The following is a 17,684-nucleotide window of genomic DNA, read 5'->3' on the forward strand; positions in this document are numbered from 1 at the left end:
TGGTAGCATCATGCTGTGGGGATGTTTCTCAGCAACCGGACCTGGAAGGCTTGTAAAGATAGAGGGCAGAATGAATGCTGCAAAATACACTGAAATCCTGGGGGACAATCTTATTCAGTCTGCAAGAGAACTACGGCTTGGGAGATTTATTTTCCAGCAAGACAATGATCCGAAGCATACTGCAAAAGCTACACAGGAATGGTTAAAAAAGAACCAGGTAAATGTTCTGGAGTGGCCGAGTCAAAGCCCAGACCTCAATCCTATAGAGAATTTGTGGCTGGACTTAAAAAGGGCTGTTCATGCCCGATACCCACGCAACCTGACAGAGCTTGAGCGGTTTTGCAAGGAAGAGTGGAGCAAAATTGCTGTGGGCAGATGTACAAGACTTATCGAGACTTATCCACACAGACTCACTGCTGTGATTGCATCCAAAGGTGCATCTACAAAATACTGACTGGAAGGGGGTGATTGTTTATGCAAACAATTATATTTCTTTATATATTTTTATTTCATTGACATTACTTTGTATGATGATTGATTTATGAAAGCACTAAAAGGGTAAAACATCCAAGGGGGTGAATACTTATGATAGGCACTGTATGTACAGTATGTCCTCTCCACTGATGCTCGACATCATATGCACGTACATTGAATACAGCAGGCGAATTAATAACATGTAAGGGACGAGAAACACCCAGTAAAAAAACACTAGTGGTTTGAAAAGGTGTCTGCCTGTTTTGGACCATACAAACACTTGAAATAACTGTGCTTGGGTATATGTTAAGATGTTCAAAATACATTTATTTCATTCAAAAATGTAGAAAATAATTTTAAATTTTTTACCAATATATAATTACAAGTACTGTGTATACATCACCATGTACAAATGAGAGGTTTATAATAATACTGAATATTAATATTGACCAAATATTGCACAGATTAAACTTTAAGACACCTCTTCTTTTTCTTTTTCTCCCTTTTTCAGGGGTTGCCACAGTGAATCATTCCATCAATCATTCCATTTCCATCTCTCTCTGTTCTCTGTATCTTCTACTCTGACTCCAACTATCTGCATGTCCTCCGTCACTACATCCATATATCTCCTCTTTGGTCTTCCTCTCTGTCTCCTACCTGGTAGCTCCATCTCTAACATTCTTCTACCGATGTATCCACTGTCCCTCCTCTGCACATGTCCAAACCATCTCAATCTGGCTTCTCTAGCTTTTTCTCCAAACCTTCCTGTCTGTGTTGTCCCTCTAATGACCTCATTCCTGATCCTGTCCATTCTTGTCACTCCTAAAGAGAATCTTAGCATCTTTAACTCTGTCACCTCCAGCTCCGCCTCCTGTCTTCTGCCTATTGCTACCGTCTCTAAACCATACATCATGGCTGGTCTCACCACCGTCCTGTAAACCTTTCCCTTCACATTAGCTGACACTCTTCTGTCACAGATCACTCCTGACACTTTTCTCCAGCTGTTCCATCCTGCCTGTACTCTATTCTTCACCTCTCTTCCACAGTCTCTGCTGCTCTGAACAGTTGATCCCAAGTACCTAAACTCCTGCACCTTCACCAACTCTGCTCCTTGTAACCTCACTATTTACACACATGTACTCTGTCTAGCTGCTGCCTACTCTCACTACAGATCACAATGTCATCTGCAAACAACATAGTCCATGGGGACTCCTGTCTGACCTCATCTGTCAATCTGTCCATCACCACAGCAAACAAGAAGGGGCTCAGGGCCGATCCTTGATGTAGTCCCACCTCCACCTTGAAGTCTTCTGTCCTCCCAACAGCGCACCTCACTACTGTTGTACTATTCTCATACATGTCCTAACATACTTCTCTGCCACTCCTGACTTCCTCATACAAAACCACAATTCCTCCCTTGGCACTTTGTCATATGCCTTTTCTAGATCTACAAATACACAATGCAGCTCCTTCTGACCTTCCCTGTACTTCTCCATCAACATCCTCAAGGCAAATATTGCATCTGTGGTACTCTTCCTAGGCATGAAACCATACTGTTGTTCACAAATCTCCACTTCCTGCCTCAACCTAGCTTCAACTACTCTTTCCCAAATCTTCATTGTATGGCTCATCAACTTTATCCCTCTGTAGTTGTTACAACTCTGTGCATCACCCTTCTTATGAATTAGCACCAGAACACTTTTCCTCCACTCATCTTTCCACAATTTGGCCTATTAACAATAGCTTTTAGTTGTTGTATATATTGTACATATAGTTGTTGATTTTTATTTTATTTTTTTCTTAGTTATGCAACAGTGTGGGAAATTGCATTGATTCGTGTTTTCCATTCAATGCGAACTGCAGGGGAATTATTGTCAATAAATTTAAAAAACTGTTACAGTTAGAAAACAAAAATCTTGTGGTAGAGCGCTGCCATAATCCCATCTACCCAAAGGGGGCAGTGCAGGGAAAAAATGACCACTATCGCACCAGGCTCTTACTTTATAGATCTGCCAACCTTTATTCAAAAAAGTAGTAAATTGATGAATAATTTGTTTTATATTGATCTAAAATACAGGCTAAAATATATTAAAAAGAAAACCCCCAAAACCTTGTCCTGAGCAAAAATGTTTTTTTTATTTCTCGTTGAAAGGATCGTGGTAGAATATTACAGCAGAACACACATGACTCGAACAGCTGCCATTTCACGTAACACAGTACAGGAAGAAGGATGTAGATCAATCTCATCTGTTATATTATATATAGTATATTCCTAATAATAGAAAAGAAAAAAAACACTATTGCTCCCAGATGTTTGTTATACTTTAATATGGCATTTCTCTGCTGTGGGTAACAAAGTTCAACAAGAGGTTTGCAAACCGAGGAGAGAGGACGATGATGGTAACAGGAAACCGGTGGCTGTCTTTAAAATTAGGGCGAAAAGTAAACTTTTAACCTTTATTCTTCTCTACTGTTATATAGCGAAACAACTTAAAATGCTCTCAAATATGGATAAATACCATCATACAGCAATCAGAGTACGTAAACGAAAAAACACAAAGCTCTGCAGCAGAGCAGGCATGCAAACCTATATATTTTATTTTTATTAAAAGGAACGCTAAAAATAAAATGTGGATGACTGCAGAAATGACAAAATAAGGGACTTCAAAGAAGACAACTCGATGCTCTGTAAAGTGACCTGGAGTGCTGTTTGCTGACAAAAAACAAAAACTGATGTTGCTTTGTCAAATTTGTGATAACGTACTGTGTTATCAGTTTATCATGTTAATTATTTCCTAATGGCTAAAAGAAATGTTAGAAAAAAAAGCAGGTATGAAATATCACCTTGGACAGTTGCATCCAAGTTTAGTGTTTTAAATAAGCCACTTCAGGCAGCATTATCTTATAAATGTCTCATATTCCTAAGACATATTCAATATATCTCTTTTGAAAAATAACTCTATACTTGAGCTTTTTTTAGTAGCTAAATCTCTTTCAGTATATATATATTTTATTTTATTTTATAGATACAGCACCCCCCATTGTGGGTTTGTGTTTTTTTCTTTTTTTTAAAAGCACCTAATTTTTTTTTAAATTTTTCCTTACAATCAGACTGAACATCATTCTGCCATTCAATGATCTGAGTTCATGATTAAAGGATTTCAATAGTGCATCTTAAATAAGTCAACAAGGGTCGGTTTCCCTTGAGACCGTAGCTCAAGCCCACCAATATTAAGCTTTAACTTTGACCACGCTAGAGGCCCGAGCACACCGAATCCCCCTCCCTTCACCAACAGGTCACGGGGGTCATGTGTGGCCCGGGATCATGTGAAACAACATTGGTTGCTGCGGACTGCAACAACTGACCGACCAGATCTGCACCCAGAACTTCTGGAGGATGAAGCCGGCACAGGTTACGCTGATAACTCCCCCCGCCCCCATAAAGACACGAGGGGCTCGACAGCCCTGAGACACAACAGGCCGTGTGTGAGCAGCTACTGGAGCAGAGGCTCAGCACCTGAGGGATGTCCAGGAAAAGGAGAGAGAGATATTTGGACCCATTTGGATTGTTGGAGGGAGGGGGGCAGGGGGAGTCCAAATGAGACATGTGCTTGTAACAGACCACCTTTATAAAAGATGCTGGGCTGAGAAGGTTTGTTCTGTGAGGCCAAGGGGTGCTTCACTACAGCAGATGTCACGGCTATGGGTGTTTTCGGGCTCCGCCTGGGCGAGCAGTTCATTGCGGGTCACTTTAGACCAAAAAAACAAAAACGAACCCAAAACCCCCCAAACCCATCCCCTCAAAAACAAAACAAAACATGCAACCAGGGCGAGTGATGCAGGTGCCCTCCCTCACTCCCACAACTGTTGATTTGAGTATTTCACACACTGCCTGTTAAGAATCACACTGACTTAGGTTTAGCACCAGGTGACGTTACCCTTGGATATCAACCAAAAAGTGAAGACTGACGACCTGCACGGCTGAGTCTTTGAGCATTGTCAAACTTAATCTGCTGGGCTACACATGAGGTTTTTCAAATGGACGAGCTATAGATGTATATAAATATATAGTTATAAATATTTTTCATCAATAGGGAATCTCATACAGGAGCTGACTACTGCAGCCCGCACTCATTTATCTATAACATCCACCTAATCTTTAGGACATATTCTCTTATATAGACAGTGATTTCTTAGTCAAACATACTTTCGTGTTTTTCTCCGTTGTTTTAGCAATATTTTTTTTTTCAAAGTTCGATTCGTCATGCACAAAATAGTCGTTCCTCCATCTTTTGTTTCTCTTCAGAACTTTTCACCATTTCGTCAGATTCATCTTAGGTTGCTCCCTCTGCGTCAGTCGTCGTCCACGTCGTCGCCCTCGGACTCGTCACCGGTTCTCCTCTCGTACATTTTATCCCGGTGCCTCTCCTGGATCTCTTTCATTTCCTCGGCGTAGCGGCTAAACGCTCCCCCGAACTTGCTCCAAGCCTTGAAGGGAATCGTTATAGAGTTCCTGTAACTGGGCTTCACTTCACTAACCCGCAAGAACACGCCATACTTGTTTGATCCCACGTCAAAGAAGAACCGCTTGGAGTCCACAACGAAGGAGGTGCCCTCCGGAAGCTCGCTGTAACCTCCTGCGCCTCCGCTGCCGACCAGGTCCTCCTCGTCTCCCCCGTAGTCGTCTATTAACTTCGCCAAAGCATCACGGAACTCTATTAAGCCTTGTGCAGGAAGTGCGATGGTTTGGCCGGACTGCAGACCAGCTCCGGGCACACCACCTCCACCGACACCAAAACCAGGCCCACGGTTAACGGTCTGTCGGATCCGAAGAAACCGACCCCGTTGGTTCTCCTTAAGGTCGAGGTAGTATTTGCGGTTCTCGCGCACCAGGAACTCGCTCTTCAAGGCCCGTCTAGGCCCAGTGTCCTCTCCACCGGATGATTGAGCGATTTGCTCCGGGGTGCTAGGCCCAAGCTGGGCGTAGTGCTCTATGAAATCCCCCAGATAGTCACGGAACTCTGCCGCAACTGACATGGAGAGGGTCAGTCGACTTTTTGAGCCCCCGGCACCGACCTCGGCTATTTTGATGAACCGGCCTTTGGCGTTCTGCTTCACGTCAAGATAGAAGCGTTTGTTCTGAATGTCCAAACGCTTCGAGGCCAGCTCCTGGGTCTCCGGTTCCCGCTGGTAGTGCTGGAAACCACCGCCTCCTCCCCCTACGCCGCCGCCGCTACCACCACCGCGCTCACTGCCACTGTCCCCATCCGCCATCTTCGCCACCAGCAGCCCGTTTCTCTGCGTATCTTTGACCCCGTTTCCCCTCCCACCTCCGCCTCGGTCCTGCGCTCGCAAAGGAAACCGGACACCGAATTCTACGTTGTGATTGGTCGTCGTAACAGTCAATCACAACATCGTGCGTGATTCTGACGTTTTCGTTTGTCAGTCGGCCTGCTCCTCAGCAGACGTAATTGCCTTTGGAGTGACGGTAGTGTACTGTATATGATATTTACAGCGGAGCTTATGGATCACTTCTAACGGACTAACACAGTGTTTAACTATTCACTGCGGTGTCTCACTGTATGTTTTATTCATACAGATAATGTCTACGGTTAGAGCAGGTATGTGTGTCACCTGACTAAAATGGAAGAGTAAGTCCATACACTGACCTCTTCATAATGCAATTTTACATTTTGGGCACAAGCGCGTGCTTACACGCACACACGCACATACAGGATGAGTAGTCCCGCCTACTTGTTGGTTCCGTGCGCAAAGTCTGCCTCAACCTATGGGCACGACGGTCTTCGGGTGGGGGATGGGCGATTGTCATGCAAGCCGCCCTGCGATTGGTCCAAATTGAGGTTCGAAGTAACAACGCTTACTCCAATTGGTTACCCTAACTCCCACGAGCGGTCCCATGTAAAAGATTTGCGAAAGGGTTTATTGTGTCTTTGCTTTCGGGATCCGAATTTTGTTTTCTGTCAAGTGACTTCTAGAATCAAGTGACGGCTCGGAAAAATGGTACGTGTCTTAATTTTTAATTACACTCACGGTGCATACACATATACTTGCGCTGCAACAAACGTTGACCTGCATGGCTAGCTGTGTTAAAATCATAAAAGAAGAAGATTCGACTACTAGAGGATGTGTGGTTTTTAAGAAAAGTATCCAAATGGTTGTCAGCCAACACGATAGCATTACTATCTGAAGTCTATGTTTAGCTGCTTACTTGTTTTAGTCGTGTAATGTGTACAAAACGTGTACATTTTGTTTTACAATAAGCTACACTATTACCATATTAGGACTTGGGCAATTTAGCATGCATTTAACTATACAGTCTCTCAACGGATGGATTAGCAGCCGTTAGCAGGTTAACTTTAGCGTCATCGCTGTTACCCTACTAGTTGATTTGTATATAATTCAAAATGTTTTATTAAATGGAAGTAGTCCTTATTCGTATTTCTGATTTTTTTAGCCTATGTGGCTTTGTGCGCTAGAGTTGTTTTTCTGCTAAAACTAGAGAATGCGAAGCCGAAGGCAAGCTTTTTAAAACCGCGGCTCTGTTGTCGGTTTGCCGCGCCGCCACACACCGCTCCGATGTGTGTGTCTATTTTTTTTATCAGAATGAAGCAGTATTTTGTGTCAAACTTTATACTTTCACAGTTATTATTTTATACCTGTGATTTCCGGTAACCGCCATCGGTGCCGCCTTTTAGCCGTTTTGTTTTTATTAGCATTGGCGGGAAAGTGGGAACAACAATGTATGTAAACATCAATTGAATTTAATAATGGTTTGTTTATCTCAACAATGTTGTGATACTAAGTATTAATTTTAGGCGTGTGTTGCCCATTTTTGTTGTTGGAAATGCCCGTCAGTGAATTGAACATGAGGCAGTATTAGTCCAATTCCCTGAACTGTCATTTTCTCTGTCCCACTGCTTGACATTTGTGGGTCAATGTTTTGCATTTAATAACACCATGACCTTGCTTTGGTCACAGGCAGGAGGTAAGGCAGGAAAAGACAGTGGTAAAGCCAAGGCAAAGGCTGTGTCGCGCTCCCAAAGAGCCGGACTGCAGGTAAGTTATTTCTCAGCTATTTTGCCATTTTGAGCTCGGTTTAATGTATTTGTATTGTGGTAATCGATAACAGAGTTTCTACTGTTGTCACGCTTTCATTCGTTGGTCTCCTGCCAGTTTCCAGTGGGTCGTATCCACAGGCACTTGAAAACCCGCACAACCAGCCATGGTCGTGTTGGAGCCACAGCAGCGGTGTACAGTGCAGCCATCCTCGAGTACCTCACTGCTGAAGTGAGTCTTTTCATTTCTTTTGTTTGCATTTGTGTTGACAAATTATGTTGTCGCCTTTAAAATATCAAACGTTTTAGTTGGCACCATTTTTACTTGTTTTGTGTGTGTGCTCATCTGTTTTCATAGGTACTAGAGTTGGCAGGCAATGCCTCCAAAGACTTGAAGGTGAAACGTATCACTCCCCGTCACTTGCAGCTGGCTATCCGTGGGGATGAAGAGTTGGACTCCCTTATCAAAGCCACAATTGCTGGAGGAGGTATGTACAGCCTTTACTTGTCCATCAATTTTATTAGTCACTTACTACGATTTAGAAAAACTGATGAAGATGTTGTACTCACATGTTCTCTGTCCTTATAGGTGTCATTCCGCACATCCACAAATCCCTTATTGGGAAGAAGGGCCAGCAGAAGACTGCATAGATGCCATTTGATCATAATTTGGGGCTGGGGTTTTGTTTGGACCACGGGTTCACATTTGTCCTTTTTTATTAATGTTATAGCAAACAAAGAGTGATTGTTAGGCTTTTGCGTTGTATTTTACCATAACTAGTATGGTTCAGTAAATCCCTTAACAAAAGAAACAACAAAAACCTTTGTATGTCAATGTAGAATGTTTGACTGGGAAGTTAATGAATATCACAAAGTTGTGACAGTGAAATTGTTTGATTGGCCTGGGACTCTGTAATGTTTTATACTAAAGAAAAAAGAGTTAAACCATTTTTATATAAAAAAAAGACTTGGTTTGTGGTTATTTGCTTTGAGTTACAATATTTTACTAAGATACAAGTTTTTACAACGATTAGTTTGTTTTGAATGGCAAATTAGACAATGTGACATGGTGCTTTTATCCCTAACAATGTACTGTATCCTTTTTGAAGTGCACATGAATAGTGATTCTTAAAAATAAGAAAAGAAAAAAAAAGATGAAAATGTTTCAACCACCTGCTACAGTGTATTGTGTCAACTTTTTGGCAGGGTTCAGTGTTAAGCTTCACATTTTTATAATGTGCTTTGATCAGACAATGCTGGTTCTGCAGATTTTAACATGGCTAAAGGAGTCTGACATTGTTTTTAACTACATATTGCTCCTTATTATATCTGTGTACGTATGTGTCATATAAGCAACACAAGTAAAATATTTTAGCCAAGTACTTAAATGTATACAGAAAGAAAAATACTTAACTCTAGCTCAATCACAACAAAGTTTAATCTTTTATTTCAATAAGAAAACACCGGTCATGTCAGGGAAATGACTGCACATTTTAAATATGAATAAATATTGTTTGCATGTTTTGGTTTGAAAAACTACTTGAAATTTGCATTTATACATTTTTGTACGTTTTATATACGTGGTGCTATGACTGTCCAACAATACATGAACTAATCTGCACTGTTGTTTTCACTTTGTTTTTCTTTGAAACTTGTAATTTAAGAACCCTGCAAAGCATTGTCATCCAATCTTAACAGTCAACCAAGAGTCGGCTTGTAATACGGTAAAAGGTAAAACCGTATCGACTTATATATCGTCTGGTAGCGTCATTCAAGTTGCTGTTCAAGACCAACCTCTTAACCTTAAACTACTCATTGATTATCCTACAGTATTTGTTCTGCAAGTTAACATTCGGCCACAAGGGGGAGGCAAAGTAACATCAAACGACTAATATACTCTTGATGGTGGTTACTTGTTTGTAGAACTCTGTAGAATAATAACATGTTCCAAAAATGTTGGCTGTGTTTTAGAAACTGACTCTTAGTTTTGATTATCAAATTTGTTTGGTTTTAAACAAAGTCGTTTATGAAGACTTCCTCTGAACTTCCTATTGAGGTGATTAAATGTAATGTCAGATGTATTGTCCACATTAGCAGGGGTCTCTGCAGGAACACATAAAAGACCAGCCACCTTCACATCTTCAAAGAGCAAGAATCATCTGTTTATTCTTACATCTCTTACTGTTCACTTTCCTCCAGAGAACCGCAGGAGGATGACAGCTAGAAGAGGCACTGATGGTTTAATTTTCTTCTACAGCATAGAAGAGATGCCTCATGTAGGCTATTAATTAAAAATGACAGTGTTCATTCAAACGAGTTATAAAAAACGTGTTTTGTCTGTAATTAGAGGAAACAATGATTATGTGTTTGTTCATTTTAAACTCTTAATTTTGTAATTAGTTTCTACTATTCCTCTCAAAAAGGAAAATCTCAAAACCCTTTTGAAAAAGTGTTTTTTTAAACATTTGCCTTAGCATTAGTGCTAAAATAAATAAAAGACTATCATTCATTGACCTCATTTACAAAAAATAACAAACGTAGAAATATTTGTATTAGTCTACAGCAGAACTACCCAACTAATGGGCCGTGGGTTACCACTTTCAAAAGAATCGACGCGAAATATGTTTTATTTTGAAAAACATTTCTGTCCCATTTTAAACGAAAATTTACTAATACAAAGCTATTTTTCAAAATAAAAGTCGTTTGGCGAAAAAAAGTAGCATTTATTAGTCCTTAAAAAGGAACGGATTCGTCGCAATGTTTCACGTGCCAAATGCGTTTTTAGCACGGTGAGTCTTACATTTACGTACTTTTCAAAAGTTAATTAGTTAATTGTTGGTCGCGTTGTTTTATTGTGTTATGTTTCCTGTCACACATTAACGACTCGTTGGAAAACATTGTCTTCCATTAAACTGCTGCGCGGAGCAACAAAGGTTCAGGTTTATACGAAAAAAACCCCAACTAAACTTCTTATTGTGTATTATTCACGAATAACAGTTTACAGACGAGTTTATGGTCTTAAACTTTTTTTTCACGTAAGCAGATATGTTCAAAAAAATCCCGGAACAGATGTTATAATTTCTCAAGATGTCTGATGTTAATAACGAGTTTTTGTGAATTTCTCATGTGTCTAGAAGCTTTGTGTTTTGGCCGTTTTACTTTGAGTAAGTTTTCAGGGAGATTATTGAAATGAAAAGTCACATATAGTCACAGCTAATGTACTGTATCTATTGTCAGAAGTTTCCATTTAATTTATTTTTTAAATGGGTTTTAATGTATAAATGTTCCATTGTTTTTGCTTTAAAAACTAAAATTACTCATGGAGCTTTTCAGGAAGTATGTGAAGGATACACATCAAGTGAGAAGGAGAATTTTTTATTTTTTTTATTTTTTTGATGTAGCCCATCATCCAGGCCTCCAGGTGACCTGCAGTTGTTTTGTGTTACAATGAGACTGGAGCTGATTAGCTAGCACGTTGTGATGAAAAGAAACCTGTACTGGTGTTGTTCCTGGTGTCGCAGCTGCTCTTTGTTCTTGTGCTTGATCTCTTGATCTCTCTCTAAACTTGTTAAACCTCACAGCTGGTTTCACGCAGGACACGTAGTAGGAAACACGTTTATTTGAGAAATGTCTTTTAAAAACAAAAACAACCAAGTCATAGTACTACATTAGTCTTGAAGAGACTAAAAATTGTAATTGTATTTTTTAAATCATGACATTTTGTTTTAAAATGACGAGACTGAAGTAATTAGAGTGACTAAGCTAACAGTTCTGCTAACACAAACATTTTACAGCCTTTAAGAAACATCAGGTTCTGTCTACAAGGAAACCGTGCCCTTATGGATCGAGAGTTCATAGTGCAAAACAAAACAATCTTGTAACCATCGCTTCCTCACTTTGTCTATTTCTACATCACTGAAGTTCTGCACGCACTTCACGTCACAACACGTCACAAAAATCAGTTGCGTTTTCAGTTTCTCCATGGTGTTTGGCACAGAGGTCACAGATGAAGATTTGTCGTGTCAGTCTTTTTAGGGAGGCACCTGAATACTCTACATATTTTTTAGCCACACGGACAAAATTGTTCAATTCGGCGAATGTCTTGTGTCTTTCGTCGCCCACTTTTGTACCTGAGTCGGTAAAATTGACGCTGGATGTTCATTGCTATAAGATCCCACTCCTGGCACTTATTTGCTAAGACGAATGTCCATTTCTGTCGCACTCTGAATCCCTGAATGTGGGTCACGTCCCTCTTTGCTTATCAGCACCAGGGAAACGACCTCCCCACCATTTCAAAGAACAACTTGTTGGGCTTTCTGAAGTAGCGGCAGAGTTTTTTGAAGGCTTGCGTACTGAGTGGTGCATGCGGCCTGCCTTTGGACTCGTCCAGGCACTTGTCATGTCCGGCAGACAGGAGGCAGTAGAAGCCTTTGGTGGTGTTGTAGTAGAAATTGTTGGGGCTAATTTTGGGTGGGAGATTTAGGAATCTCTCTGCCTTTCTGAGTTCTGGAAAAGGATCTTTGATGAGTGCGTCACCGTCCACCACATGGATCTGGTCCATAGGGAAGACCTCCAGCCAGCGGGCCAAATGCTGGTGGTACAGACTCCTGTGCAGGGCTTTGTAGCCGGGGTCTATGCGGCCCTCGTTTAGCAGGAGCTCCTCCAGTGGTAGGTAGGGTTTGTGGCGGGTCAGACGGTTGTGCAGGACCTGGGTGTAGTCGGACACCAGCCTTTCAGCCGGGTCTCTGACGATCAGTAACAAGCGGACGGCGGGATTCATGGCCCAGACACGTGCTGGGACTTGAGGCGCTGCAAAGTAGCCGGGGGTCTTTTCCACTGTCAGCTGACCAGGTAGAGTGAAAGGCATCTGGGTCTTGTACCAGGCCAGGCCTCTGCGGTAGTGCTCCTCCACATTGAAGTAATGCACCTGAAAGGAATGAGGGGGAGAATTTGTCAGCTCGCACTAGCGTGATGAGGATTTCTTAATCTGCGACTGCTTAGGAATCATCCTGTCATCCTTCATCTTCCTGCTCAGGAGCTGCTCTGTCTTCCTTAATAAGTAAACCTCAGAGTTCAGACAGGGTGAGAAGTTCACCTGTCCACACTCATCTGGCTCTGTGCATTAACAGATATATCAAAGAACACAGTGAACGAGGTTGTTACGGCTGTCATCCGTAACTCTCACGCTTGTTCAACTTCCTCCCCTTCTCGTGGGCTGCTCCCTACAGGGATCGCCACAGCGGATCATCTGCCTTCATCTCACCCTATCTGGTGCCACTCTTAATTACATCAGTGAGTGGGAAGTTTACTGAAGTATCTTCAGTACCTTTTAACTTGAGGAGAGGAAACTAATCTTCAAACTTCTATGCTGTAGTTGATTTCAGGACATCGCTGCTTGGCCTGAGTGGAATCACTGCATTAAAGTCAAAAGTGTGGCTCTATGAAGTGTGACGACGCCCACTCCACACTGCTACAACTGTAAACATCCCCTGACCTGCACTTAATACCAGAATACAGCTGTTTTTAAAACAAAGCTGCGGTAAAAACAAATACATTTTAAAATGTATTAACTTTAACTGTGATCTAGCGCAAAAAAGGTTAGAACAGGAATTCCTAGTGCGGTGCAGTGTGCGAGCTGCCACAAGGGGGTGCACAAGAAAAATAAATGAAATTATTCGGATATATTTGTGGTCTGATCTGTAGAAAATAAAACAAGACTTGGAAATACTTATAAGTTCTATCCCAAAAGTTTTAAAAAGTGTTGTAGCGGAGATAATCCTCTTCGACTCTCAGGAATCAGTGACCATGATTTACCTCAGCCTTGGCCACCTCCACGTCTGGGTGCAGGTTCAGCATCTCCAGCAGGGCTCTGGTGCCACCTTTCCTCACACCAATGATGATAGCTCCAGGCTGCCGTTGCTGGGTGGCATTGTTGGAGGAGGAGGAGGGGGGCGAGGAGGAGGAGGGCGATGAAGAGGAGATGGAGGCAGGGGAGCTGGAAACCCCAGAGCGTAATTCCCTTAAGCACACAGATAGATGAGTCTGCAGCAGCAGAAGCACCAACAGAGCTAGGAGCACCGTCCACAGCATGGCGCCCCACACACACACACTCACACACGCTGGGTTGGTGCGTTGGTTATGTGCACACACTCATCAAGCTGCCAGACTTGTTGGGATTTGTGCTTGTTATTAGTCTGCAGGTGGCCTCACGAGGGAGCTCTTCAGTGTCACAACCTAAAAGCCAAGAAGAAAAGACAAAGGTCAATGCCCACTCTGCCTCAGTACCAGCCAAAGAAGTCGATCAAAACAACAACGGTCCATTTGGCAAAAAGGCTGGCGGTGAACCAGAAACCAGCTGACATTAAAAAAAAAAAGTCTTAACTTTAGTTCCTCAACGCAGAACTTTTTATTCTGACTCTCAGAGAAGTCTTAAGAATGTTTGTTTTTTTAATTAGTCCCTTTTGTTTACAGTCTTTCTTTTCATTGATTTCTGCCTTTCTTTCTATTTCACTTTCTTTTTTTTCATTCTTTCTTCAATTTTATCTCTCCTCGCCTTCGTTCTTGCCTCTCTTTCCAGTGTTCTTTTGCTCTTTGTTTTTAGAGTTTCGAAATCTTTTGATTTTCTCTGGTAGTGTGCGATACTGCATATTTTGGCAGTGCAACATCTAAACACAAGAGGGGGTAAGGAGGAGCACAGTGTGCCTGCGCTGATACAGGAGCGGCGAGTCTGGCAATCTGGCTGTTTCCTCTTGCAGAAACAGCAGCGTAACTTAAAGCAAAGAACCGATCTCACCAGGCTAGTATAGATCCGATACCGATACTGACTTTGTATCAATATTATCGATATTTATATATTTTTTTATATTTATATATCGATCCGCCCACCACTAGTTTTCTCATTCAGTTGTTGAAGGTGTACAGCCTCACAGAACACAGGGATCTCTGACATTTTGGACTTTTGTCATTAGTCACCGGACTTCAAAAAGTCCAAAGTGGAAACTTTTTACCTTACACCAAATTTTTCTTCAAAATGTTTTCCACATACGTAAATTTAGAATATGGACATCTGTACACAATAAGTCAGTAAGAAAAAAAACAAAACTTAGTTTTACTTGTTCAGAAACTGAGAATCGTGAAACATTTTGGAAAAATGTAAAATAAATTATTAAATGAAATTAAAATTCCAAATTAAATAATAGTTTTTTTTCCCACTGAATTTGATCAACATTCTCAGAGGTGTGGCTTTAATAGATTTTAGTTTGTTTTTTTCTTCTGGATAAAAAGAACCTCTTTGTAGAATCTGTGCAGCAAACACTTGTTTCCCTCGCATTTGTTTCCCTCAAACCTTGTTATTTTTTCCTTCCTGTTCTTGTTCTTGTTGTTGTTGCTGCTGCTGGTGGAAGTGTTAGTTAGTGCTGCTCTGATTGGACTTACTTATTAATTACAGTAGCATTGCGGCTCAGATGTTCAAACACTGTTCCTGTAGCAAGTCACTAATTGTAACCTCAGGGAGCTTCGCTGCTTCTCCAGCGTCCTGTGCTACACCCTGACTTGGTGACACTGTCGTCACTGATGTTGCAATCAGTAATTGGTGTGTGTTATTTCCAGTGAACTGGGGTCTGGTGTGTGGGTGTTACTGAGGAGATGGTCATCTGGAATCAAGGATAAGTTGCAAAAAAAACAACAACGAAAGAAAATGTAAAATTAAGGCGACATTTGGAACTGATCAGAGAGTAAAATACTTATTCGAAGGTATGTAAAATCACTGTATTTGGTACACGGTGAGACACAAGATAAGAAGTAGATAGTGAGATAGAAATACATACTTACAATATTTAAGTAAGCACAAAACGATGCAAACCTTAGGGAACGTAAACATAAATGTAAATATCAAGGTAAAATGTGAACATTACACAACTTTTCTACTCAAATAAGAGCAAGCGTTGGTTGTTTCATACTGTGTTTCATATATACCTTTTCGTAAAAACGTTTTTAACTACCCGTTCATTATCAAACTATTTATTGCACTTCTGCACATTGGATGTACCTACAACATGTTAATGATCTTATTTTGGGTTTGACGACCACTCAAACCATTTCGCTTAAGATGTGCCGATACACAGTGTAAAAGTCAAATTTGAAAAAACTTTAAATTAACTCTTAACATTGTTGATTCAGCTGACTTTCTAAATCTGATCCATTGCCCTAGTGTTTATACTTGGAATGAAGAAATCGCGACCATGGGGCCACTTGTGACACACAAAGAATCACACCCGGCCCATGACGATAGATGGCAATTAAAATTTTCCCCTTGAGGTTTTTTTAAAAATGTATTTTAAATTTCTTTTTAATTAACAAAAACTTGATAGCCATTTGAGAAAGTTTACCTAACACTCTTATACAGTATTCATGTTTAACAAAAATGTTTTCTAAAAATGTCTGGGTGTTTTGTTTCTGTTTGGAACAATTTTGAACATTTCATAGAGCGCTAAGCTAATGCTAGGTGTACTGAACATTCAGTCAGAGGCTGCAGAGACAAAAGATCTTTGATAAGTGTGTGTGTGTGTGTACGTGAGGTAGGTGAATGTGCTACACACAGAGACACATGCCTTGCGTTAAGTGGGCGTGAGTCTCTTGTGACTTTTGTGTTAACAGGTGTGTGTTAATACTTCCCTGCTGTCAAGTCCATTCCACTTCGCCCTGTGATCTTCTTCTCTCGCCTCCTTCTTTCCTTACAACCTCTCCTTGTCTGCTTTTACCTTTGTTATTTCCCTCTTTTTTCACTTCTTTTCAACTCACTAACTTCCTAATTCAAAACCATTTCAGTTTACACACAATGTAGTATTCAGACCCTGGACTCTTTCACTGCTTTTTTGACAACAACGCACGAAATTCTGCTTCATCAAATAAATAAATAGCTTCACCTGTATGCTAGCAAGCTAAATAGAATTTTTATAACTTTATTTTACTTTGGTTTTTACTTAAGGTTAAGCTTCATGTCCCATTATCAGTAAATGTAACTGCTGCTTATTAAGGTTAGTCCCCAGCAGGTGGCTCATGTAGCATGACACAGTACCAGTAACACGCTACATATGGAAAAGAAAAATTGCTAAGTATTGTTAGCTTCTTTGAACTTCTTTTGAGTGTGTTTGGCTAGATGATGGTGGTTTAGCTGTTGGATGAAGTTCGTCCATTCGAACAAATTCCCTTGTTAATAAACATTAATAACCTTAATGTTACTGATATTATAATAGCAAGCTTAAAGCTAATTTAGCTTTAGCTTGTGGTGTGTGAGCTTCCTCTTCTGTTCTCGGAAACAGAAGAAACCATTAGTGTCAGGTAAGAAAAACAATGGCAATTACAATCAGCATAATTGCTAATTGGCTGCTAATTTGCTCAGTTTGTTGCTGGCAACTGTAGTTTCATCAGAATGCGTTGGATTTTGATACTTACAGTTAAATTAGTACCAGTGCTTCAAGAGTTTACAACAGTCCCTTTTTCTGGTTTGTTGGTATAAATGGAAGAAAATCTGAACAAAATGCTCGTCTGCATTAGCTCCACATGGCTGAACGGCTCTTCATCAGCACCATATGAGCTCCAAGTTAGCCTCTTAGCTTCTGCCTAATGAGGCTCACATGAGTCATTGCAAGTCCTTGTTTTTCCCATTCATCGCCTCTTGTGATTCACATTAGCCGGCGTTGATGGGGAGGACAAACAACAGCAATAAGAACAATGCCAGAATTGTCAATGATGCGTGGATTCTCCATATTGACAAACACGAGTACTTCGCCAAACTGAAATGCAGGTGATGAGAAGGGAAAGAAAAAAAAAATGAGCCAGAGCGTAGTATCATTTTCTGTGAAAAGCAGATGCTCCGATTTGCAATTTTTTTAAAAAAGAAATCATATGTCTTACAAATTATGGTGCGTGTTTGAGTGTGTGTGCGTCTTTTCTCATATGCACGTGTGCCGTGGCTTTGCAGGAACGCAGCGTTCTGCTGCCTGTGATCCAGGTCTTTGGAAATATATTTTTACAGAGTGATGGCATTTGATAGGTGGGAGAAGGATTATCCTGAACAGAGAGTTACAGCAGAGTGGGAGACATGCAGTTGGGGGGGGGGGGGGCAAGATGGGG

At 41.0% G+C, this 17,684-nt stretch overlaps 3 protein-coding genes across 3 annotated transcripts in view; 1 reads left to right on the forward strand and 2 right to left on the reverse strand.

The window, feature by feature from the left end:
• Window positions 1–2,588: 2,588 nt before the first annotated feature.
• Window positions 2,589–5,772, reverse strand: LOC103397871 (transcriptional activator protein Pur-beta). The gene has a single exon (XM_008336288.3). The coding sequence runs from the start codon at window positions 5,746–5,748 to the stop codon at window positions 4,828–4,830; it is 921 nt and encodes a 306-aa protein (XP_008334510.1). The 5' UTR covers window positions 5,749–5,772; the 3' UTR covers window positions 2,589–4,827.
• A 607-nt stretch (window positions 5,773–6,379) lies between these two features.
• Window positions 6,380–9,171, forward strand: h2az2a (H2A.Z variant histone 2a). Its single transcript, XM_008336289.3, has 5 exons — window positions 6,380–6,495; window positions 7,474–7,551; window positions 7,669–7,782; window positions 7,909–8,038; window positions 8,140–9,171. The coding sequence occupies exons 1-5, from the start codon at window positions 6,493–6,495 to the stop codon at window positions 8,199–8,201; spliced, it is 387 nt and encodes a 128-aa protein (XP_008334511.1). The 5' UTR covers window positions 6,380–6,492; the 3' UTR covers window positions 8,202–9,171.
• A 1,313-nt stretch (window positions 9,172–10,484) lies between these two features.
• hs3st1l2 (heparan sulfate (glucosamine) 3-O-sulfotransferase 1-like 2) overlaps window positions 10,485–17,684 on the reverse strand; it is a 16,569-nt gene continuing 9,369 nt past the window's right edge. The window contains exons 2-3 of the mRNA XM_008336286.3: window positions 13,365–13,784; window positions 10,485–12,477 (exon numbers count right to left, since the gene is read on the reverse strand). Of these exons, the coding sequence (XP_008334508.1) occupies window positions 11,812–12,477; window positions 13,365–13,640 (942 nt within the window). The 5' untranslated portion in view covers window positions 13,641–13,784 and the 3' untranslated portion in view covers window positions 10,485–11,811. The remainder of the gene's footprint in view (window positions 12,478–13,364; window positions 13,785–17,684) is intronic.

This window comes from Cynoglossus semilaevis, chromosome Z (genome assembly GCF_000523025.1).
Source record: "Cynoglossus semilaevis isolate Cse_v1.0 chromosome Z, Cse_v1.0, whole genome shotgun sequence".
NCBI lineage: Eukaryota > Metazoa > Chordata > Actinopteri > Pleuronectiformes > Cynoglossidae > Cynoglossus > Cynoglossus semilaevis.

Coding starts and splice junctions, on each gene's coding strand:
- LOC103397871 (XM_008336288.3), bottom strand. CDS start 5,748: ATGGCGGATGGGGACAGTGGCAGTGAGCGCGGTGGTGGTAGCGGCGGC.
- h2az2a (XM_008336289.3), top strand. Junction 7,783..7,908: donor TCGAGTACCTCACTGCTGAA/GTGAGTCTTTTC, acceptor CTGTTTTCATAG/GTACTAGAGTTGGCAGGCAA. Junction 8,039..8,139: donor AGCCACAATTGCTGGAGGAG/GTATGTACAGCC, acceptor CTGTCCTTATAG/GTGTCATTCCGCACATCCAC.